At 41.8% G+C, this 26,729-nt stretch overlaps 1 protein-coding gene across 1 annotated transcript; it reads left to right on the forward strand.

Annotated features, from left to right (window-relative positions):
* Positions 1-15,239: 15,239 nt before the first annotated feature.
* On the forward strand, positions 15,240-19,142 carry LOC112216833 (polymeric immunoglobulin receptor). Its single transcript, XM_024376942.2, has 6 exons — positions 15,240-15,432; positions 15,855-16,181; positions 16,451-16,750; positions 17,204-17,367; positions 17,546-17,626; positions 17,771-19,142. The coding sequence occupies exons 1-6, from the start codon at positions 15,375-15,377 to the stop codon at positions 17,891-17,893; spliced, it is 1,053 nt and encodes a 350-aa protein (XP_024232710.1). The 5' UTR covers positions 15,240-15,374; the 3' UTR covers positions 17,894-19,142.
* Positions 19,143-26,729: the final 7,587 nt, after the last annotated feature.

Consider the following 26,729-nt stretch of genomic DNA (forward strand, 5'->3'; position numbering starts at 1 on the left):
CTTGGGCCGATTCTGGACAGTCATTCATTTTGGCCGAGTCCGACACCCGATTCCGGGTCGATTCAATCAGTTCCGGCTCCCCGGAAGAGGGCCGCTTCTGGGCCAATTCCTCATTGCTAGCTGGGACTCACTGTCAGATGACCACATCCTCCTCTCCTGCTCTCTTCCTTCTCTCGTTAAGGCACTTATTTATCTCTCCACAATGATTGTGATAGAACAGAACAGGGGGGGTAACAGTTTATGTAAGGATCAATCAATCCCAGAATTGACCAACAACCACTTATGGAGGATTTGTGAGGTTTAAGCAATAGATGCGGTAAAGAGATTATTCAAACTCGACCAAAACAATGGAAATGCAATGGCAACGCCAATTCACTCACGTGAGGGACAGATTCAGAATCTCCTCATTGCCCCTATCTAAATTAGCCTACATTTAGGATATTGTTTATATGTGTATTTAACACTATTTTGGTTAAAAAAAATAGTATAGTGTTTGTATGGATGTTTACCCCAATACATGCTCTTGTCATCGTCACCAGTCAACTGCATTACACTTAAAACTGGCTTCAACTGCCACTACCAATTTCTATATGCTAGCTATGCTACCAACTTATTCAAACGGAAGTTAGCATTTAGCAGACATTTTTTCTAACCCTGAAAATGATTATTTCTAAATATTATTTTTAATGAAAACAGACAAATATCAAATCAAATCAAATCAAATTTTATTTGTCACATACACATGGTTAGCAGATGTTAATGCGAGTGTAGCGAAATGCTTGTGCTTCTAGTCCCGACAATGCAGTAATAATCCAACAAGTAATCTAACTAACAATTCCAAAAAAACTACTGTCTTATACACAGTGTAAGGGGATAAAGAATATGTACATAAAGATATATGAATGAGTGATGGTACAGAGCAGCTTAGGCAAGATACAGTAGATGGTATCGAGTACAGTATATACATATGAGATGAGTATGTAAACAAAGTGGCATAGTTAAAGTGGCTAGTGATACATGTATTACATAAAGATGCAGTAGATGATATAGAGTACAGTATATACATATACATATGAGATGAATAATGTAGGGTATGTAAACATTATATTAGGTAGCATTGTTTAAAGTGGCTAGTGATATATTTTACATCATTTCCCATCAATTCCCATTATTAAAGTGGCTGGAGTTGAGTCAGTGTGTTGGCAGCAGCCACTCAATGTTAGTGGTGGCTGTTTAACAGTCTGATGGCCTTGAGATAGAAGCTGTTTTTCAGTCTCTCGGTCCCAGCTTTGATGCACCTGTACTGACCTCGCCTTCTGGATGATAGCGGGGTGAACAGGCAGTGGCTCGGGTGGTTGTTGTCCTTGATGATCTTTATGGCCTTCCTGTAACATCGGGTGGTGTAGGTGTCCTGGAGGGCAGGTAGTTTGTCCCCGGTGATGCGTTGTGCAGACGCACAAAAATCATGACTGATTTGATGAATATCCACTTTGTAAGATGTGCCAATGACGGCATCTTTGTTCTTTTCCCCACGGTCTGCGTTCAATTGATCTCTTTACCGCATGTATACTGTGATAATTCCACCTAGATTATCAGCGATATTACCACATTACTTGATCTTCAAGTGTCACAAAGTAAGGGGTTTGGGGTTGACTTTGAATTAGGCAATAGAGTACTCACATTCAGTAAAACAAGGATCATCTGAGGGCCCAGCTACAGTTAGTTTAAGAAGCACCAGAGTAGTGAGCAGTCACTGAATCAGCATTTAAACCGAAACAGAGAGAAGAGCAGAGAGAACAGTCTCAGAGTCAACACAGAGAGAAAGACTGAGTGTCCTTGGTGCCATGTCCTTGGGAGGAGTCTAACACACTGATTAATGACCCTGGAGCGGGACACACACACAAACGCACACACACGCAGCCAGGGAGTTGGGCAATCAATTCATCACACTTTATTTTATTTGACCCCTACTACTGATGTGGTGGTGGCTATAGATCTGCACAGAACACTCCTCTCTGTATGCACCATTGCGGTAGCACAGGAAGGCAGGCCCGGCAATGTCTCGTCAGTGCGGCTGCATATACACGCTGCATATACACGCTGCATATACACGCTGCACATACTCGCACGCACACACGCACACACACTTCTGTCAGAGACAGAGGGAATCAAACTACCTCTGCTAAGGAGACACCACCATCTCCATAGGGGCTTCATTATTGTGTTGAGGTATGAGGGTGAGTGGGGTTTTGGACAGAGGATGACAGTGTGTGACTTTGGGTGTGGGTGTGTCTGTTTATTTGTGAGAGAGAGAGAGAGAGAGAGAGAGAGAGAGGAGAGAGCAAGATAGGCAAAACTACTGTGTCCTTGCTATAAGGATTCTGCTGATTTCATTACATTTATATGTTTGATGGAAGCAGTGCATGTCACACACAAGGACAGTATGGACATGTTTAGAGTGAGGTGCTCAGGCAGATATAGACAGACTTATCAGGAGGGTCAGAGAGGGTTGTGGTGGTCATGAGAGGGTGTGTGTCTGGCCTGTGGTGGTCACTCTCCCAGTTTTTTGAATTCCTGCAGGTGCTGGCTGATCACCTGTGAGATGGTCTGAGACCAGCCACCCGGACAGCTGATGAAACTGAGGAATATTTCTGTCTGTAATAAAGTTGTTTGGTGGGGAAAAACGAATTCTGATTGGCTGGGCCTGGCTCCCCGGGGCTTAGTTCATTTATTTAATTTGACTGAATTCCAGATATGAACTGTAACTCAGTAAAATCATTGAAATTGTTGCATGTTACCTTTATATTTTTGTTCAGTTATACAGTACCAGTCAAAAGTTTGGACAGAGACTCATTCAAGGATTTTTCTTTATTTTGACTATTTTATACATTGTAGAATATTAGTAAAGACATCAAAACCATGAAATAACACATATGGAATCATGTAGTAACAAAAAAAGGGTTAAACAAATCAAAATATATTTTATATTTTTGTTTCTTCAAAGTAGCCACCCTTTGCCTTGATGAAAACTTTGCACAAACTTGGCATTCTCTCAACCAGCTTCATGAGTTAGTCACCTGGAATGCATTTCAATTAACAAGTGTGCCTTGTTAAAAGTTAATTTGTAGAATTTCTTTCCTTGTTAATGCATTTGAGCCAATCATTTGTGTTGTGACAAGGTAGGGATGGTATACAGAAAGCCCTATTTGGTAAAATGCCAAGTTCATATTATGGCAATAACAGCTCAAATAAGCAAAGAGAAACGACAGTCCAACATTACTTTAAGACATGAAGTTCAGTCAATCCAGGAAAACATTTCAAGAACTTTGAAAGTTTCTTTAAGTGCAGTCGCAACAACCATCAAGCGCTATGATGAAACTGGCTATCATGTGGACTGCCACAGGAAAGGAAGACCCAGAGTTAACTCTGCTGCAAAGGATAAGTTCATTAGAGTTAACTGCACATCAGATTGCAGCCCAAATAAATGCTTCACAGAATTCAAGTAACAGACACCTCTCAACATCAACTGTTCAGAGGAGACTGTGTGAATCAGGCCTTCATGGTCGAATTGCTGCAAAGAAGCCCCTACTAAAGGACACCAATAAGAAGAAGAGACTTGCTTGGGCCAAGAAACACAAGCAATGGACATTAGATTGGTGGAAATCTGTCCTTTGGTCTGATGAGTCCAAATTTGAGATTCTTGGTTCCAACCACCGTGTCTTTGTGAGACGCAGAGTAGGTGAACGGATGATCTTCGCATGTGTGGTTCCCACCGTGAAGCATGGAGGAGGAGGTGTGATGGTGTGGGGGTTCTTTGCTGGTGACACTGTCAGTGATTTGTTTAGAATTCAAGGCACACTTAACAAGCATGGCTACCACAGCATTCTGCAGTGATACGCCATCCCATCTGGTTTGAGCTTAGTGGGACCCTCATTTGTTTTTTAACAGGAAGAAGGAGAGTGATGGAGTGCTGCGTCAGATGGCCTGGCCTCCAAAATCACCCAACCTAAACCCAATTGAGATGGTTTGGGATGAGATGAACTGCAGAGTGAAGGAAAAGCAGCCAACAAGTGCTCAGCATATGTGGTAACTCCTTCAAGACTGTTGGAAAAGTATTCCTCATGAAGCTGGTTGAGAGAATGCCAAGAGTGAGCAAAGCTGTCATCAATATCTTTTCTTTTTGTAACACTTATTTGGTTACTACAGGATTCCATATGTATTATTTCATAGTCTTGATGTCTTCAGTATAATTCTACAATGTAGAAAATAGAACATTTAAGAAAAACCCTTGAATGAGTAGGTGTGTCCAAACTTTTGACTTGTACTGTATATAGAATATACAGTTGATTCCAAAGGAATGTGTCAACTCTGTTTAATTGTGTTGTCGTTCACCAGCACTGATTCAATGATCTACACTGAACACAAAAATAAACATAACATGCAACAATTTCAAAGATTTTTACTGAGTTTACAGTTCATATAAGGAAATCAGTGAATTGAAATACATTCATTATGCCCTAATCTATGGATTTCAAATGACTGGGAATACAGACATGCATCTGTTGGTCACAGATGCCTTAAAAAAAGTAGGGGCGTGGATCAGAAAACCAGTCAGTATCTGGTGTGACTACCATTTGCCTCATGCAGCGTGACACATTTCCTTTGCATCTCCTTGAGTTGATCAGGCTGTTGATTGTGGCCTGTGGAATGTTGTCCTACGCCTCTTCAATGGCTGTGCGACATTGCTGGATATTGGCGGGAACTGGAACACGCTGTCCTACAGGTTGATCTAGAGCATCCCAAACATGCTCAATATGTGACATATGATGAATGGCACGACAATGGGCCTCCAGGGATCTCGTCACGGTATCTCTGTGCTTTCAAATTGCCATAGATAAAATGCAGTTGTGTTCGTTGTCCATAGCTTATGCCTTCCCATACCATAACCCCACGTAGTTACACTTGGTCTGACATTCCTGCAGTCAGCATGTCAATTGCACGGTCCCTCAAAACGTGAGACATCTGTGGCAGTGTATTATGTGACAAAACTGCATATATTAGTGGCCTTTTGTTGTCGCCAGCACAAGGTGCACCTGTGGAATGATCATGCTGTTTAATCAGCTTCTTGATATGCCACATCTGTCAGGTGGATGGATTATCTTGAAAAGGAGAAATGGTCACTAACAGGGATGTAAACAAATTTGTGCCCTAAATATAGGGAAACGTGCTTAAGGAAAATGACTGGGATCTTTTATTTCAGCTGATGAAACATGGGACCAACACTTTACATGTTGCGTTTATATTTTTGTTCAGTATAGTTGTTAAAGGAATTTGATTCCTATATGTTTATCAACCAATTCAATTAAAACACTCTGCCCATTTCTAAGGATTTGTAAGATACTTATTTGCATAAAATAGACAGAGACCAGTCTCAAAATCAATCAATAGCGTTTATTCTCGAGAGTACTGATCATGGTACAATTTACAACAGGTTATAAACTAAAAATGACATCATAGCTTTTAAACTGTCCCTCCTCCACTCCGATACAATGGCAGTATAGTTCACAAGCCTTCCCACATCGTCCACCACCTGTTAAATAATTTACTACTAGCCCAAGGTCTCTCCTCTCCCTGTGTAGAGATAAGTGTCACGTAAGGAACACAGCATTCTAGCCAGTCTGATGATAACTCCATTCGTTTCTAACAAGGAACAGACAGTCCTTCTAGACAAACTACACACATTACATTCAGTATTATGATTGTAATAAGATTCATACATCCATACAGTAACATAGTAGTATTCTGTTTAGTCATAGTTCTGATTGAAATGTATACATAATTTAGTCATTATTCATAAAAATCCCTTAACAATAGTTTACTTGCTCATGTTTCATGAGCTGACAGGACTGTTTTGCTAGCACAGACTGGAATATGTTTCGGGACTCATCCGATGACATTGAGGAGTACACCACATCAGTCACCGGCTTCATCAATAAGTACATCGATGACGTTGTCTCCATAGTTACCATACGTAAATACCCCAACCAGAAGCCATGGATTGCAGGCAGCATCCGCACTGAGCTAAAGGGTAGAGCTGCTGCTTTCATGGAGTGGGACTCTAACCTGGACTCTTAGAAGAAATCCTGTATTCAGACGAACCATCAAACAGGGAAAGCGAAAATACAGGACTAAGATTGAATCCTACTACACTGTCTCCAACGCTCGTGGGATGTGGCAGGGCTTGCAAACTATTACGGACTACAATAGCAAGCCCAGCAGCAAGCTGCCCAGTGACACAAGCCTACCAGATGAGGTAAATGACTTCCATGCACGCTTCGAGGCAAGCAACACTGACACATGCATGAGAGCACCAGCTGTTCTGTACGACTGTGTGAATCACGCTCGCCGTAGCCAATGTGAGTAAGACCTTTAAAGAGGTCAACATTCACAAAGTTGCAGGGCCAGAAGGATTACCAGGACGTGTACTCCAAGCATGCGCTGACCAACTGAAAAGTGTCTTCACTGCATTTTCAACCTGTCCTTGGCTGAGTCTGTAATACCTACATGTTTCAAGCAGACCACCATAGTCCTTGTGCCCAAGAACAGCAAAGTAACCAATCTCTATTGCACTCAACACTGCCATTTCCCACCTGGACAAAAATAACACCTACGTGAGAATGCTGTTCATTGACTACAGCTCAGCCTTCAACACCATAGTGACCTCAAAGCCCATCACTAAGCTAAGGACCCTGGGACTACACACCTCCTTCTGCAACTGGATCCTGGACTTCCTGATGGGCCGCCCCCAGATGGCAAGGGTAGGAAACAACACATCTGCCATGCTGATCCTCAGCACAGGGGCCCCTCAGTGGTGAGTGCTTAGTCCCCTCCTGTACTCGCTGTTCACCCATGACTGAGTGGCCAAGCACAACTCCAAAGCCATCATAAGTTTGCCGACGACACAACGATGAGACAGCCTATAGGGAGGAGGTCAGAGACCTGGCAGTGTGGTGCCAGAACAACAACCTCTCCCTCAAAGTGATCAAGACAAAGGAGATAATAGTGGACTACAGGAAAAGGAGGGCCAAGCACGCCCCCATCCGACTGGGCTGTAGTGGAACAGGTTGAGAGCTTCAAGTTCCTTGGTGTCCACATCACCAACAAACTAGTAATAAATAAATAAATAAATAATAAATAAAAATAGTATGGTCCAAACACACCAAGACAGTTGTGAAGAGGGCCTGACAAGGCCTATTCCCCCCCAAGAGACTGAAAAGATTTGTCATGGGTCCTCAGATCTTTAAAAAGTTCTACAGTTGCACCATCGAGAGCATCCTGATGGATTGCATCACTGCCTGATATGGCAGATGCTCGGCCTCCAACCGCAAGGCATTACAGAGGGGAGTGCATACCAGGCGGTGTCAGAGGAAAGCCCTAAACATTGTCAAAGACGCCAACCATCCTAGTCATAGACTGTTCTCTCGGCTACCGCACGGCAAGCGGTACCGGAGCACCAAGTCTAGGTCCAAAATGCTTCTTAACAGCTTCTACTCCCATGCCATAAGACTGCTGAACAACTAATCAAATGGCTACCCGGACTATTCGCTGCTGCTACTCGCTGTTTATTATCTATGCATAGTCACTTTACCTCTACCAAAATACATATTACCTCAATTACCTCGACGAACCTGCCACATTATTATTGTTATTTTATTGTTGCTCTTTTAATTTTTACTTTAGTTTATTTAGTAACTATTTTTCTTAACTCTTATTTTCCTTAAAAACTGCATTTTTGGTTACGGGCGTGGAAGTAAGCATTTCATGGTAAGGTCTACACCTGTTGTATTCAGGAGCATGTGACAAATACTATTTTATTTTATTTGAAGTTTCAAACCTTGAGTTGACTGTAGATGAGAGTGCAATACTGACACCTGCTGGACACAGTAAGAACAAGTGATGCCTGATGTGTACCTGCTCTGAACAAGAATGTTCACAGCAGCTTTCTTCACAGGCTTTGCTCTTTCGGCGTTCTTGCTGGCTGTCTCCAGTGCCACCAGTTTACCAATTCTTCTCTACTGCATCTCTTTCAACCCACATACATACACATAATACAGTCGTGGCCAAAAGTTTTGAGAATGACACAAATATAAATTTTCACAAAGTCTGCTGCCTCAGTTTGTATGATGGCAATTTGCATATACTCCAGAATGTTATGAAGAGTGATCAGATGAATTGCAATTAATTGCAAAGTCCCTCTTTGCCATGCAAAGGAACTGAATCCCCAAAAAACATTTCCACTGCATTTCAGCCCTGCCACAAAAGGACCAGCTGACATCATATCAGTGATTCTCTCGTTAACACAGGTGTGAGTGTTGACAAGGACAAGGCTGGAGATCACTCTATCATGCTGATTGAGTTTGAATAACAGCCTGGAAGCTTCAAAAGGAGGGTGGTGCTTGGAATCATTGTTCTTCCTCTGTCATCCATGGTTACCTGCAAGGAAACATGTGCCGTCATCATTGCTTTGCACAAAAAGGGCTTCCCATGCAAGGATATTGCTGCCAGTAAGATTGCGCTTAAATCAACCATTTATCGGATCATCAAGAACTTCAAGGAGAGCGGTTCAATTGTTGTGAAGAAGGCTTCAGGGCACCCAAGAAAGTCCAGCAAGTGCCAGGACCGTCTAATAAAGTTGATTGAGCTGCGGGATCGGGGCACCACCAGTACAGAGCTTGCTCAGGAATGGCAGCAGGCAGGTGTGAATGCATCTGCACCCACAGTGAGGTGAAGACTTTTGGAGGATGGCCTGGTGTCAAGAAGGGCAGCAAAGAAGCCACTTCTCTCCAGGAAAAACATCAGGGACAGATATACTGATATTCTGCAAAAGGTACAGGGATTGGACTGCTGAGGACTGGGATAAAGTCATTTTCTCTGATGAATCTGCTTTCCGATTGTTTGGGGCATCCGGAAAAAATCTTGTTTGGAGAAGACAAGGTGAACGCTACCATCAGTAATGTGTCATGCCAACAGTAAAGCATCCTGAAACCATTCATGTGTGGGATTGCTTCTCAGCCAAGGGAGTGGGCTCACTCACAATTTTGCCTAAGAACACAGCCATGAATAAAGAATGGCACCAACACATCCTCCGAGAGCAACTTATCCCAACCGTCCAGGAACAGTTTGGTGACAAACAATGCCTTTTCCAGCATGATGGAGCACCTTGCCATAAGGCAAAAGTGATAAGTAAGTGGCTCTGAGAACAAAACATCGATATTTTGGGTCCATGGCCAGGAAACTCCCCATTGAGAACTTGTGGTCAATCCTCAAGAGGCGGGTGGACAAACAAAAACCCACAAATTCTGACAAACTCCAAGTATTGATTATGCAAGAATGAGCTGCCATCGGTCAGGATGTGGCCCAGAAGTTAATTGACAGCATGCCAGGGTGGATTGCAGACGTCTTGAAATAGAAGGGTCAACACTGCAAATATTGACGCTTTGCATCAACTTCATGTAATTGTCAATAAAAGCCTTTGACACTTATGAAATGCTTATAATTATACTTTAGTATTCCATAGTAACATCTGACAAAAATATTTAAAGACACTGAGGCAGCAGACTGTGAAAATTAATAGTTGTCATTCATTTTGGCCACGACTGTATACACACACAGACTGGGCTCACAGATTATACTTATCAATAGTGATAAATATAACACTTAATAAACTACTTCAATATCAAAAAAATATGTTAAGTGTTTCCTGTACTGTTTGTGATCTCTATGACTTATCAACAGCTGAGGGGGGTTGAGGATTTTCCTCATGACCTAATGGAAATTACAGTATGTCGTTACGCAAACAGTGAGCACATTCAGTTACAACACTAATGCCGTGTTGTTGTTTACCAATAACGGAGCTGCTACAACAGATCATGTAGACAGGAAAAACTCCTAGCCTTGTTAATTACAGATGATGTTTGACCTTGACCGATACTCCAGAACCAGCCCCAGGCCCATAGTGCTCAAGTTGTTCTCAGCAACACTCTCAAAGTATTTCTGCCCATGGAAAAATGCACAATTAGTGATGCATAAGCATGAATCATGGGAAATATGTTCCCAGTCTTTTTAACTTTCAGCGTTTGGTCAAATGGATATTACCTTATAAGGCGATGATGTCATTTTACCTTGATTGAATCTATGACTTCAGAAACTTGACACGTAACCTGCAAGAAGAAACAGGGTTGATGAGTCCATTTTAGACAAACCACTGCTTCATATACATACACAATGAAGACAGACATTGAACTGTATCTAAATGTAGATATGGTATCTGTGGTGCAATTCTTTCACTTTGAGAAGTGTCCTCCTCCTGCTCCACACAGGGGTGCAGAGATGTTGAGAAGTATCCACATGCCACTGCTAGTTCTGTGGAAACAAACACACACTGGAGACAGAAAGTCATTTGCTGGTTCACTTCTGACAATCTAACAACACACAAATCATGTGTCACGACTTCTCCCGAAGTCTGCTCCTCTCCTTGTTCGGGCGGCGTTCGGCGTCACAGGCTTTCTAGCCATCGCCGCTCCATTTTCCATATTTCCATTTGTTTTGTCTGGTTTTCATACACACCTGGTTTTCATACACACCTGGTTTTCATTTCCCCAGTCAGTCTATTTGTATTTAACCGTCTGTTTCCCATCATGCTTTGTGTGTAATTGGTTTCATGTCATACGATGTTCTTTTGCGCTTTACTTTATTGTGCCGTGTTTTTGAGCGCTTTTGTTGTGCTCCCGTTTTGGAACTTTAATAAAGTGCGCTTTATTTATCATACTCTGCTCTCCTGCACCTGACTCCGCCTTTATACACACTTGACATGTGAAATCTTAGAACTATTGTGGATATTACTTTGAGCACACATTGTCTCTCGAAGGGTGTCTCAGGGAGAGTTGGGATATGCAAAAAGCACATTTCCAATGCACTGCATATAATACCCACTTGTGTGAAATAATATGAATATAAGCACCCACTAAATTATTATTATTATTATTATAGGTAGATTTGTTTCAAATATTTTTTATGAAACACACAGAAGAATGGTGTATAGGTATACAAGACAGGTATACAATTCTTATCTAAACATAAAAGAGCATACAGGAACAACAAGACCCAGAGTTCTGGGTGCAAAACAAATAATACAAAACACGACATACAAAACAAAGACACGTAAAAAGAAAGATGCTGCCACCACCATGTTTGACAGTGGGGATGGTGCATTCAGGGTGATGAGCTGTGTTGCTTTTACGCCAAACATAACGTTTTGCATTGTTGCCAAAAAGTTCAATTTTGGTATCATCTGACCAGAGCACCTTCTTCCACATGTTTGGTGTGTCTCTCAGGTGGCTTGTGGCAAACTTTAAACGACACTTTTATGGATATCTTTAAGAAATGGCTTTCTTCTTGCCACTCTTCCATAAAGGCCAGATTTGTGCAATATACGACTGATTGTTGTCCTATGGACAGAGTCTCCCACCTCAGCTGTAGATCTCTGCAGTTCATCCAGAGTGATCATGGGCCTCTTGGCTGCATCTCTGATCAGTCTTCTCCTTGTATGAGCTGAAAGTTTAGAGGGACGGCCAGGTCTTGGTAGATTTGCAGTGGTCTGATACTCCTTCCATTTCAATATTATCGCTTGCACAGTGCTCCTTGGGATGTTTAAAGCTTGGGAAATCTTTTTGTATCCAAATCTGGCTTTAAACTTCTTCACAGCAGTATCTCGGACCTGCCTGGTGTGTTCCTTGTTCTTCATGATGCTCTCTGCGCTTTTAACAGACCTCTGAGACTATCACAGTGCAGGTGCATTTATACGGAGACTTGATTACACACAGGTGGATTGTATTTATCATCATTAGTCATTTAGGTCAACATTGGATCATTCAGAGATCCTCACTGAACTTCTGGAGAGAGTTTGCTGCACTGAAAGTAAAGGGGCTGAATAATTTTGCACGCCCAATTTTTCAGTTTTTGATTTGTTAAAAAAGTTTGAAATATCCAATAAATGTCGTTCCACTTCATGATTGTGTCCCACTTGTTGTTGATTCTTCACAAAAAAATACAGTTTTATATCTTTATGTTTGAAGCCTGAAATGTGGCAAAAGGTCGCAAAGTTCAAGGGGGCCGAATACTTTCGCAAGGCACTGTATCTTGTGTTTCTTATTGTCACTTTATATAGGATGATACCTCAGTGATATACTGCACCATCGTCCACATGACAGGAAAAGGGAAGGCAGCAGTGAGTCTGGAGAACAGTGGAGAATTTGTGTTTATTTAACCTTTATTTAACTAGGCAAGTCAATTAAGAACAAATTCTTATTTACAATGACGGCCAGAGTAGGCCAGCATTAAGATGGGCAGATCCTCCTAGAGCCATTATACAGTATGTGTGGTTATTGTTACCATGTATTACTTACCTGTAAATATGTTTCACTCTTCACATTCAAATCTTGATCTTACAACGCATTTAAAATACCATATGATAGAATTCAAATTTGATACAAATTACATTATGTATTTTGTCTTTTACTTCTCTTCTATAATACCATAAATTAAATGCATTCTGTAAATATGTATGATATATTACTTTTCTAAATGAAATTAACATCATTACTTTTATTAACAGTGTAAAGACTAGGAAAATCTATGGCAATAAGGCAATAAAGTTTGAACAAAAAGTACGCTCTTCTCTTCATTTTGATAAGTTGTGGTGTTTTATGTACATACATTGGCAATGTTTAGAATCATAGTTCTGCTAAATTCATGCTTAGTCTCTAATGGTGGTATGTGGAGTTATATTGCAATGTGTAACATCTGCTTCCAACTCACACTCTCAAACACATAGATCCCCTGAACGCAGCTCACGCTCCAGATCCCAATCACGTGAATTCTGATCACCTGTTCACACACCTGTATGTCATTATCACACACTATTTAGTTCAGTTCTTTGCACCCCACCATTGTGAGGTATTGTTTGTTTTGTTACATGGTCTAGTCAGAGCTCTGTTTAGTTCTGTATTAGTCCTCCCATTTAGTGTGGTTTTTGGCCATCCTCACTAACAACACCTTTTTGGCCTATTCCCTGCCTGTACTTTTGCCTATCAGATTTCCTGTCGTCAACCCCTTGCCTGATCTCCCGGACTATGTTATTAGCCTTTTCCCTGCCTGTACTGTTACCTTTTTGGAGTCCCTGTGTATGCCTCCTCCCAGGGTCATTTGCTAATAAACAACTGCTGCGCCCTGCGCTGGAAACCAGCACTCTGTCTCCCATCGTATTGATTACACAATGATGATAGAAATTCTCTTCAACCAGTATGCCTTTGTTGATTTTGGGGAATTATGCAATACCTGCCTAATTTTTGTTAATATACTCTATGTAGGGTCTATACTTGTTATCTAAAGTGGCTGAGCAGTTTTCCATTTATGAAATGACAGATTGGCAGATTGATGGCCATTTTGTCATGGATAAGATTATCATGGTCAAATGAACTATAATTCCATTAAAAACATACATTTTGAGAAGAGCTGACTATAAGAAGAGGAGAATGACTAGTTAGAGAAAAAGGAGAAGCAGAGAGGTATGTAACCGGATGTGGGCTGAGAGTCAGGACATACAGTGCCTTGCAAAAGTATTCGGCCCCCTTGAACTTTGCGACCTTTTGCCACATTTCAGGTTTCATACATAAAGATATAAAACTGTATTTTTTTGTGAAGAATCAACAACAAGTGGGACACAATCATGAAGTGGAACGACATTTATTGGATATTTCAAACTTTTTTAACAAATCAAAAACTGAAAAATTGGGCGTGCAAAATTATTCAGCCCCTTTACTTTCAGTGCAGCAAACTCTCTCCAGAAGTTCAGTGAGGATCTCTGAATGATCCAATGTTGACCTAAATGACTAATGATGATAAATACAATCCACCTGTGTGTAATCAAGTCTCCGTATAAATGCACCTGCACTGTGATAGTCTCAGAGGTCCGTTAAAAGCGCAGAGAGCATCATGAAGAACAAGGAACACACCAGGCAGGTCCGAGATACTGCTGTGAAGAAGTTTAAAGCCAGATTTGGATACAAAAAGATTTCCCAAGCTTTAAACATCCCAAGGAGCACTGTGCAAGCGATAATATTGAAATGGAAGGAGTATCAGACCACTGCAAATCTACCAAGACCTGACCGTCCCTCTAAACTTTCAGCTCATACAAGGAGAAGACTGATCAGAGATGCAGCCAAGAGGCACATGATCACTCTGGATGAACTGCAGAGATCTACAGCTGAGGTGGGAGACTCTGTCCATAGGACAACAATCAGTCGTATATTGCACAAATCTGGCCTTTATGGAAGAGTGGCAAGAAGAAAGCCATTTCTTAAAGATATCCATAAAAAGTGTCATTTAAAGTTTGCCACAAGCCACCTGGGAGACACACAAAACATGTGGAAGAAGGTGCTCTGGTCAGATGAAACCAAAATTGAACTTTTTGGCAACAATGCAAAATGTTATGTTTGGCGTAAAAGCAACACAGCTCATCACCCTGAACACACCATCCCCACTGTCAAACATGGTGGTGGCAGCATCATGGTTTGGGCCTGCTTTTCTTCAGCAGGGACAGGGAAGATGGTTAAAATTGATGGGAAGATGGATGGAGCCAAATACAGGACCATTCTGGAAGAAAACCTGATGGAGTCTGCAAAAGACCTGAGACTGGGATGGAGATTTGTCTTCCAACAAGACAATGATCCAAAACATAAAGCAAAATCTACAATGGAATGGTTCAAAAATAAACATATCCAGGTGTTAGAATGGCCAAGTCAAAGTCCAGACTTGAATCCAATCGAGAATCTGTGGAAAGAACTGAAAACTGCTGTTCACAAATGCTCTCCATCCAACCTCACTGAGCTCGAGCTGTTTTGCAAGGAGGAATGGGAAAAAATGTCAGTCTCTCGATGTGCAAAACTGATAGAGACATACCCCAAGCGACTTACAGCTGTAATCACAGCAAATAGTTTGAAATATCCAATAAATGTCGTTCCACTTCATGATTGTGTCCCACTTGTTGTTGATTCTTCACAAAAAAATACAGTTTTATATCTTTATGTTTGAAGCCTGAAATGTGGCAATAGGTCGCAAAGTTCAAGGGGGCCGAATACTTTCGCAAGGCACTGTACCATTTACACTATACTTTTACTTGCCATGTCACACAGGTACATGTATTGTCAGTCTACACTCACAGGGAAGAGGAGCGCCAAACTCAGTCCTTCTCTCAACACACACACATACCGAAACATACCGTTTCTGTCTTTCAACATCAGGAGACCGTCATCATCATGTGGATCTCTGTGTTTCTGATCAGCTCAATCCTTCACATTACTGCAGGAAATGAAGGTGAGTCCTACTGTCTTAACCTGTATGTGGTCATGGAGACCTCAGTTTCTGAAAAAAAATTGGGAAAAAAAATACTAATGCGTTTCGTATACAAAGTGTACACAATCGCATAAAGTGTTGCTTGTTGCTCTTACTCTGGGGAGATTGTTTATCAAGTCATCCTTCTGCAGTTCTTTTTCTGGTTCATAAACAATATTTATGGCATTTTTTTAAACTTGTGGTCAAATAAACCTCTGATTTACTTTGGATAAAAGTGTCTGCTAAATGGCATGTGTGGATTCTGTTGCAGATCTCTCAAATAATTGCTCATAGTTTCAGACTTCATTTTAGAAAGCACTGCCCATAATGGATTGTACTGTGTACATGCAGAATTGTAATAATACTCATGGCAATAAGAATGATGTTGCTCTGTGTTTCAACAGGCTGTACTCTGTCAGGCACTAACCATCCACTGCAGGAGATCACTGCATTTACAGGCCAGTCTGTTCTCCTGCCCTGCTCCTGTACTGTACGTCAGTTTGATACTCCCAGACTCACCTGGACTAAATTAACCCTAGGTCAGGAGCCTGTGATATTAACCCAGAGTGATCTCTACATAGACAGAGTGGAGCTGTTAAATAGAAAACACCCTGGGAACCTCTCTGTCCTCCTCTCACACCTCACTCAGGATGATCAGGGAGATTACAGATGTACACTCGAGGATAGTGACAACTGGGACATAGAGAGGGACATCAGACTCTATGTTAAAGGTAAAATATTAATCTCAGGCTTAGACAGCTGTATATAGAAAGTATAACAGTAGAAGGCAAACATCTGTACAAAACCATTCATGGTTTGGTCCATCAAATATATAAACTATTTCAGATTATTACAGTATATGGCATTGATAATACTGAAGGCTAGCAGTAATACTGTTAGTAATGGGTAGTCTTCTGCATTCATGGTAGAAGTTGTAGAGAACTACCATCATTTAAAATGAAAAAAAGTAAGTATAACACTTTTCTACGTGTTTCAACAGGCTGCAGTTTGTCAGACTCTAACCAACTGGAGATAGTTCGATCCCCGGGCCAGTCTGTGCTCCTGCCCTGCTCCTGCAATGAACTCCAGGCTAAACCTCACAAACTGACATGGACTAAACTCCCCGCTATACCATTAACCAAGTGTGATCTCTACAGAGACAGAGTGGCAATGTTTAACACTGAGAGCTCTCCAGGGAACCTCTCTGTCCTTCTCTCATTCATCACTAAGGAGGATCAGGGGTGGTACAGGTGTACAATCAACAACCAAGACACTAGAGACATACATATCACTGTTGAAGGTAAGATATCTGATAATGATCCATTTTATGAGTGTTGTCTGCACACTGAAAAACAAGCACTGCATTCACCATTTAAATTGACTTTTTCATGCTCATATAAGATGTGCATAACAAAATAAGTCTGTAAGGGGATAAAGACCTTGCCAGAGACTACAAAAGCACTACCAACAACTGCTTCTAATGGTCACTTTATGTCCAATGAATATCATGAAATTATACTCCACAGGCAGAATATTTCAAGGAAATGATTCAAATGTCTCAAAATTACACACATCTGCGACTGGTTTCTATCAAATTGTCATTACATTTTCTGTCTGACAGGTTCGAATTGATGACATTTGAACAAAAAACTACATCAGCATACAAGCTGACCACAGTATTCTGTTTTGCACCGAGCAAAGCTCCCTGTTATACTGTAGACTGACTAAACATGTCCATATCCTGTAAGAACAGGCACAGTGAGGACGTCAGGAGAAGCTCCATCTGCATCCTCTCTGCAAAACAATCCAATCCAATACGTCTTAATGGCTGTCCTAGTAGTCATACTGATCATCGCTGGAATGGCTTTGTACATATACAAGAGAAACAAAAGTATTTATCCACAATTGCAACCACTAGTAAGAGAATGTTTGTTTGTTTGTTTTTAAGACTGTTCCTCGATTAAATCATGTCAAATTCAGTGGGAAAATGAAGGTCTCAAAAAAGATGACATCTCAATCCCTGTGTTATTTGTGTGCTAATGAATGTTGCAACTTCATTATACAGTATGTGTCTCATTGTATCTTCCCTCTCTAGGATGATCCCAATGCAATGCATGCTACGGTTCAACACAGAAACGCCAACCAAGAGGATACAACTACACCACTCTGTGCTCCAGTAAGAAAAAGTTTAGTGTGTGTGTGTGGTAGTATAAGCGTTATATATCATGTAAAATAGTGTGAATTTGTGCATCCCCAGATGTTAGTAGCATTGACTGTGTCTCTGAATGTATCTTGTGTTTCTTATCGTCCCTTTATATAGGATGATACCTCAGTGATATACTGCACCATCGTCCACATGACAGGAAAAGGGAAAACAGCAGTGAGTCTGGAGAACAGTGGAGAAATAGAGTATGCCAGTATCAAGACAGGCAGATCCTCCTAGAGCCACTATACAAGGCTCACAGCCTTATAATACAGAGAGATCTCTAACATTATTGTGCCCAGTATCATGAGGCTTTATCTGGCACACTTAACTATAAATATATTTCACTCTCCAATAACACATGTTTAGTGGTTAACTGGGCACAGGAAATCAGGGGCGGGTTTACCTATGCTAACATATGGAATTGTTTTAAGATGGTGATACTATCGTTTAGCTACTTGTTTTTCTTTTTGTGAAGCAGAGACATGTATAGTGCCTTGAATGGCTTGTGATTTACCTAGTTCCCTTTTTATATTGCTGTTTTGTAATAGAGATGGATGACTTCAGCCGTTTAAAAAAAAAGGGAGATGTGGTTTGATGTGTATGGAAACATCTTTCGCAATCACTATTGCAAGAGGTTTCATTGGTGGCTATTCAAACTGATATATCACCCATTTTAACATATGAATCTTATATTTCTGCCAAATAGCTGGTACACCTTGAAGAATTCATAATCCTTGAAGTTGACAACAAAAATGTAAAATGTTTGTATTTTTAAGCCTAAGTTTGTTACAGCCAACTATCTTTGTAAAAACAACCTATTGTCGAAACCAGTCAGTTAGCTACTTCCTCTTTGGTCTAATGGACAAATCACAAATTGTTGCATTCCTGAACAAGAAAAGCACTCTCGCAATGTCATCAACTGAAGTATATGCTTTTAAAGTGCACTAACATGGAACGTCATGTTAAAGTGTGTATGTTTCTGTACAGACAGTATCTCCATTTGACAAAGTCAGATTTTCCAATTACTTACTTCAGCACGCTCCCACAGACCACAAACAGATGGCCATCTACAGTATATTTTGCAATATACAAATATACAGATATTTCAGGGTTTTTTTTAAAGCTAAAAACCTGTTTTTGCTTCTTCATTATGGGGTATTGTGTGTAGACTGATGAGGGGAAGAATTATTTAATCAATGTTAGAATAAGGCTGTAACGCAACAAAATGTGGAAAAAGTCAAGGGGTCTGAATACTTTCCAAATGCACTTATCAGATCTGTTTTTGATATGTCCTCATTCTCAGCACTAACATGTCTGTGACTTTTCCTTTTAAAGATGATAATATTAACATGCTGATGTAGTAGACGCTTTTATCCAAAGCGACTAACACGAAGTAAACATATTTAGTAGCCTATATGTAGCCCATGGGCAAGTGGCTAACCTTGTGGATGTTGCTAACCCTATGCTGATAAACTCCACAAAACAAGTGTGAATTAACTGTTTTTGCCTGTCTCTTAAACATTGTGTGGAATCTTAATTATTGGGTTATTATCCCTAGCTACTAAGTTTACCATGTTACGAAATACAAGAAATACAACAGGAAATGGCAAGTTGTAACTCTAAATCCAACAGGGGATTATTGGTGAAAACCCACCAGAACAGACACAAGTCAAACACATTGAGGTGATTTGACCAATAAAATGAAAAGGAAAGGGTAGAACATTGAGAAGAGATTAGGATTAAACAGCTGGAGAAGAAGGGCGTTTGGTGGTAATAATGTGTTCCAGGCATTTGTTCTTGCTGAGCGTGGTGTGTGCTCCCAGCTGCTGGAGATACGTAGGTCTCCAATGCCATGCAGTAGGTACGCCAGTCCTTGCCCATGGCCAAGCAACCTACAGAGCAGAGCAATTATAGTAAAGCATTGCACTTCTAACCAATAAAGAACATCGTTGCAAAGTTTGAGACAATTCTGTTTCAAGACATTTTTAAGATCTGTAGTGTCATATCAAATCAAATTAAATCAAATTGTATTTGTCACCTGCGCCGAATCCACAGGTGTAGACCTTACAGTGAAATGCTTACTTTACAAGCCCTTTACCAACAATGCAGTTTTAAGAAGAAAAAAAGTAAGAGATAGCATAACAAATAATTAGACAACATAGTAAAAAGCAATTGCTGGGCTATATAAAGGGGATGCCAGTACATAGTCAATGTGTCAATGTGCACGGGCACCGGTGTGGAGGTAATTGAGGTAATTATGTACAAGTAGGTAGAGGTATTAAAGTGGCTATGCATAGATAATAACAGAGAGTAGCAGCAGCGTGGGGGGGGGCAGTCTATGACTAGGGTGGCTGGAGTCTTTGACAATTTTTAGGTCCTTCCTCTAACACTGCCTGGTATGGAGGTCCTGGATGGCAGGAAGATTGGCCCCGGTAATGTACTGGGCCGTACGCACTACCCTCTGTAGTGCCTTGCGGTCGGAGGCCGAGCAGTTGCCATACCAGGCAGTGATGCAACCCGTCAGGATGCTCTCGATGGTGCAGCTGTAAAACCTTTTGAGGATCTGAGGACCCATGCCAAATCAATTCAATCTCCTGAGGGGGAATATATTTTGTCGTGCCCTCTTCACGACTGTCTTGGTGTGCTTGGACCATGTTAGTTTGTTGGTGATGTGGACGCCAAGGAACTTGAAGCTCTCAACCTGCTCCACTACAGCCCCGTCGATGAGAATGGGGGCGTGCTCAGTCCTAGTTTTCCTGTAGACCACAATCATCTCATTTGTCTTGATCACATTGAGGGAGAGGTTGTTGTCCTTGCACCACACGGTCAGGACTCTGACCTCCACCCTATAGGCTGTCTCATCGTTGTCGGTGATCACTGTTGTGTCATCAGCAAACCTAATGATGGTGTTGGATTCGTGCCTGACAGTGCAGTCATGAGTGAACAGGGAGTACAGGAGGGGACTGAGCATGCACCCCTGAGGGGCCCCCGTGTTGAGGATCAGCGTGGCAGATGTGGTGATCTACCCTTACCACTTGGATGCGGCCCGTCAGGAAGTCCAGGATCCAGTTGCAGAGGGAGGTATTTAGCCCCAGGATCCTTAGCTTAGTGATTAGCTTTGAGGGCACTATGGTGTTGAACGCTGAGCTGTAGTTAATGAATAGCATTCTCACATAGCCATTCCTTTTGTCCAGGTGGGAGAGGGCAGTATGTGGTGCAATAGAGATTGCATCATGTGTGGATCTGTCGGTGCGGTATGCAAATTGAAGTGAGTCTAGGGTTTTTGGGATAATGGTGTTGATGTGAGCCATGACCAGCCTTTCAAAGAATGTCATGGCTACAGACCTGAGTGCTAAGGATCGGTAGTCATTTAGGCAGGTTACCTTAGTGTTCTTGGGCACAGGGACTATGGTGGTCTGCTTGAAATATGTTTGTATTACAGACTCAGACAGGGAGAGGTTGAACATGTCAGTGAAGACACTTGCCAGTTGGCCAGCGCATGCTCAGAGTACACATCCTGATAATCCGTCTGGCCCACCGGCCTTGTGAATGTTGACCTGTTTCAAGGTCTTACTCACATCGGCTGCGCAGAGCCTGATCACACAGTCGTCCGGGAACAGCTGATGATCTCATGCATGTTTCAGTGTTACTTGCTTCGAAGTGAGCATAGAAGTTATTTATCCCGTCTGGTAGGCTCGTGTCACTGGGCAGCTCTGGGCTGTGCTTCCCATTGTAGTCTGTAATAGTTTGCAAGGCCTGCCACGTCTGACGAGCGTCGGAGCCGGTGTAGTACGATTCGACCTTAGTCCTGTATTGACGCTTTGCCTGTTTGATGGTTCGTCGGAGGGCATAGCGGGATTTCTTATAAGCTTCCGGGTTACAGTCCCGCTCCTTGAAAGGGGCAGCTCTACCCTTTTGCTCAGTGCGAATGTTGCCTGTAATCCATGGCTTCTGGTTTGGGTATGTACGTACAGTCACTGTGGGGACGATGCCCTCGTTGCACTTGTTGATGAAACCAGTGACCGATGTGGTGTATTCCTCAAAGCCATCGGAAGAACCCCAGAACATATTCCAGTCTGTGCTAGCAAAACAGTCCCGTAGTTTAGCGTCAGCTTCATCTGACCACTTTTTTATAGATCGAGTCACTGGTGCTTCCTGTTTTAATTTTAGCTTGTAAGCAGGAATCAGGAGGATAGAGTTATGGTCAGATTTGCCAAATGGTGGGTGAGGGAGAGCCTTGTACACTTCTCTGTGTGTGGAGTAAAAATGGTCTAGATTTTTTCCCCTCTCTGGTTGCACATTTAACATTCTGATTGAAATTAGGTCAAACTGATTTAAGTTTCCCTGCATTAAAGTTACCGGCCGCTAGGAGCGCCACTTCTGGATTAGTGTTTTCCTGTTTTCTTATGGCGGAATACAGCTCATTGAGCTCATTTAGACAGTGCCAGCATCTGTCTGTGGTGGTTTGGAGACAGCATCGTAAAATACAGATGAAAACTGTCTAGGTAGATAGTGTGGTCTACAGCTTATCATGAGATACTCTACCTCAGGCGAGCAAAACTTTGAGACTTCCTTAGATATCGTGCACCAGCTGTTGTTTACATAAATGCATAGGCCCCCACCCCATGTCTTACCAGAGGCTGCTGTTCTGTCCTGCCGAAAGAGTGCTTAACCCGCCAGCTGTATGTTCTTAATGTCGTCGTTCAGCCACGACTCTGTGAAACATAAGATATTAGAGTTTTGAGTGTCTCATTGGTAGGAGATAGGTGCTTTCAGTTCGTCACATTTATTTTCCAGCGATTGAACATTAGCTAGCAGAACAGAAGGTAAGGGCAGGTTAGCCCCTCTTATCCGGATCCTCACAAGGCATCCTGATCTCTTTCCGCGAAACCTGTGTTTCCTTTTCCAGCGAATCACGGGGATCGGGGCCTGGTCGGGTGTCCGTAGTATATCCCTCGCGTCCGACTCGTTGAAGAACTCCTCATCCAATTTGAGGTGAGTAATCCAAGTTCTGATGTCCAGAAGCTCCTTTCGGTCATAAGAGACATTAGCAGCAACATTATGTACAAAATAAGTTACGAACAACGTGAAAAGACAAACAAAATAGCACGGTTGGTTAAGAGCCGATAAGACGACAGCCCTACCCTTCGGCGCCATCTTCCTCTACACAGCAATCAATAATATAGATTAATAGGGTCAAAATAGGCTCTAGGTAAGTGAAATATGTGTATTAAAAATACAAAGTTAAAAAAAAATAAAAAGTTTCAGAACTTTGGTTGGTACATTTACCTGAGGCTTGGCTGGTAGAGGAGGAAACTAGAGGGAGAAGAAGTCACATTAGTTCTATTGAGGCTTGCATTATTTAACTTTATTCCCCTTTACTTTATTTGAAAACAATTTAGCAGATTGAAGCTTTATATAGGTTTGTTTGTTAGGGTCAGTGTCCATAATGAGACAGGGATACTAACGATAACACCCAGTATCCCAGGCACCTCCTTCTGAGAGAACAGACACTGCTGCATAGCCCTCGTGAGTCCGGGCCACATGGTTCTCCCCACTGTCTGACAACTGGGACACAGAGAGACAGATAGAGAGAGACAGAGGAAGCGAGGTAGATAGAGAGACCTCCCCCCAATATGGATGTGAAGTTTTTCTTGATTCGTCAGGGATCCTTGTATGTTTGTGTTTTTGTATTTGACAATACATTTAGCCTATCCATGCTCCCCTTCAACACTCATTCTAATCTTACAACTCTTAACTGCCTTTTTCAAATTACCCCCCACACTTTCTTTTCACTCCAAAAACACTAATCTGCTCAGACCCGTATGCTTGCACTCCCATCCCTAGTATCTGCATTTTTGTTTGCCACTTGGCCTTAAATTGTACCAATTTGTTTTTCTCAGTCGCCCATGCCATTTCAATATTTCAATAATAAATCATTCGATTTTTCCATTGTGTCAATGATGGCAGATTGATTGATTTCCAAGTTTTTAGTATACATTTTTTCAAGATCAGTGATGAGAAGAGAATCGTCCAACCCACCGGGTATCTCACTACACCACCATATTCCATGTCTTGAAATATGCAGACAGATGGATTAAAAGTAAGTTTACCTTGTAATACTTCTGACAGCAAACTTTATAGCTCTGCCCACAACTTCCAGACTTTATAGCATTCCCAGAAAGCTTGGATTATTGAGTCATTATGAGTTTTACACATGAAACATGACTGCCTGTTGTGCTGTATAATTTGTAAAATTGTGTCTCTTGTATAATACATTCTATACATTAGTTTATACTGGATTAAGTACATTGTGTTAACTGTAATATCGTTAGTTATGCTCTAACTTTCCCTTCATCTTGTGCCAACATCAATTATTTGTAAATCTTGGTTTCAATAGTTTATATTTTTTCCTAAGAGACTGTCAGTTTGAAATGCTCTCTGCATGGTTTTGTATATCTTCCCTATCATATGAACATCCTTTTTGACTCAGATAAGATTCCCTCAAGGTTGCTCTGATGTCCAAAAGAATTCAAATCGAAATTCTGTGATATGTAACTTTTAAGTTTCATGTATTTGAAACTATCTACATTGGTCAGTCCAAAATCACTTTTTAATTCTGTTGCGGAAATACATGTACAGTGGGGCAAAAAAGTATTTAGTCAGCCACCAATTGTGCAAGTTCTCCCACTTAAAAAGATGCGAGAGGCCTGTAATTTTCATCATAGGTACACTTCAACTATGACAGACAAAATGAGGAAAAAAATTCCAGAAAATCACATTGTAGGATTTTTCATGAATTTATTTGCAAATTATGGTGGAAAATAAGTATTTGGTCACCTACAAACAAAGCAAGATTGTCTCAATATCCACTGACAGCTGATCGCAGGCGTGCTTGCAGGCATTATGAGCTATGTGAGCTGGGCAATTAACTTTCAGAATGCGATTGTTGGCAATGCTCAATAACTGGTAAACGGAGAGGTGTTTTCCAATTTCCGCAGTAGCGTCACGAAGAATGCACCGATATTGCTAGCACCTTTAGCTAGCATGGCCTTGTGCATTTCTGTGGATGCATGCTGAGTTCGGTCAATCTCCCCTCCATGGCCAATTGAGAATTCCCGACGCATAAAGTACAGAAAGCTTTCGTTGAGTCACTGACGGGTTTAACCCATGTATTTTTTGCTTCACATTATTTGCTGTAGCTGCACAGTCTTTTTTGCAGGTTTATCCATATTTCCTTGATATGCCAAACCGACTGAACAATAACAGAAATTACTTTGCAGGAATTGGCGCGTTTATGCTATACTGTGATTGGATGAATATACGGGACAAGGGAGGTCCCGTATGGGTCAACTCAATTTATCCCAATATCAGGGACATCCCGGCTATTAAGGGACAGTTGGCAACCCTAGAGGAGCACCCTTCTTAAACAAACATTAATCTGTGTTGCTTGGTCATTTTGTCATTAAGGCAGCATGGTGCATCGTCCAGAAACATCTCTTTTCCATCAAATATTTTTTCACATTTTCTAGCTAGTTTTCATTGGAAAGGCAGATAAAGCGTTTATCAAAAGCAACCACTTCTGCATGGAAAAACACAGAATCCCTTATTTCTACAAGTGCTTAATTAGTCTACTCACTTTTGTTTTGAGCTGACTTCACCTTCAGACAGAGCAGGGCACCCGGCTCACAGTCAAATAGAATGCAGTCATTGCAAAACACGCTAACATGGGCAGCCGGGCGAGATTAATCAAACCACCTCACTGATTGAGATAGGTGTGTGTCCACCCCAACGTGCTGCATGTCATGATGACACTTACCTGCCTTGAACAATGAGAAGAGTTGAAATAGACAAAATGGTGGCGTACACATTGTTGGGATCCTTCTAGTACAGCGTTTGCAGGAGTAGTATTCAGGGGATTGGGAAGGTGGAAGGAAAAGGAAGTGAGACAGTGGATGGTGGTTGGATGAGTGAACGTGTTTGAAATGGAAAAGCGTTGCGGTAGATATTGATAAAGAAGAATATCAAGACGAAGCAGTGGCTTTATAAGTGTGATGCACTGTTGAACTCCACATCCCGAGGGGTTCGTGCTGATTGTAGGTAGATTGTGACAGCCGGTTAAATGAGCAAGATGTAGGTCAGGAGATGTGCAGTATTATCATAAGGAGACGTATACTTGGAATATGGAGGAGGAATGGAGGGTAAAAGAGAGGCAGAGGAGAGTGAGAGAGAGTGAGGAAGATGGTGAGCTCCAGTCAGTTAAAAATGGTGGGGAAAAAGAGGGATGGTTTGTTAAAGAAAAATAGTAGAAATTGTTAGCAGAGTGAGATTGAGACAGGATGAGAAATGGAAGTGAATGAGGCTTTAGTATCAGAGGTGGTAGGTGTGGTGAAGTTCTCGGAGCCCGAGGCTTGCACCGAGTGTCAGGATGAAGAAGAATCCTTGACAGTGGGAGTGGAAAAAGTGGACCCTTGCCTTTTGGCTGATCCATTTGTGGTTTCAGGGTGGGTGAAATCAGAGTTGGGTGCTGTGGAATCGGTGAGGGTAACCAAAAGTGGTCTTGTGATAATTGTGTTTCTGCTGGTCAGAGGGAGCAGTTTCGCTCCGCGTTAAACGAATGGGGGCAAGAAATTGTTTTTCTCTCAAGAAAAGGCTGCCATTGAAAAGGAGTGATTACTGGGGTAGCGGGAAATGTGAAAGTTTACCAACTGAGGGGAAGATTCCCGGTATTTGTGATGCTTGTCGTTTGGTGCGACGCAGACTGGGTGGTGTGAGTGGTGAAACAGAAGAGACGTTGTCTGTTGTTGAGCCTTTGCCTGACAAATTGACGTTAGGATACATAAGTTATCCTGTACGAGCTTTTGTGCCGAATACATTACGATGTTACAGGTGTCGAGCTTATGGGCATGTGGCAGCAGTGTGTAGGAGGGCAGTTCAAAGGTGTGAGAAGTGTGCCGAAGGGCGAGAGACAAAGGAATGTGTAGCATTGGGAAAAGTAGTAATACAGTATGTGTTAATTGTAGGGGTGCCCATGGGGCTGGGGATCAGAAATGTCCGGTGCGAGAGAGGCAGG

The sequence above is a fragment of the Oncorhynchus tshawytscha genome, linkage group LG02, assembly GCF_018296145.1.
Source record: "Oncorhynchus tshawytscha isolate Ot180627B linkage group LG02, Otsh_v2.0, whole genome shotgun sequence".
Classification (NCBI taxonomy): Eukaryota; Metazoa; Chordata; class Actinopteri; order Salmoniformes; family Salmonidae; genus Oncorhynchus; species Oncorhynchus tshawytscha.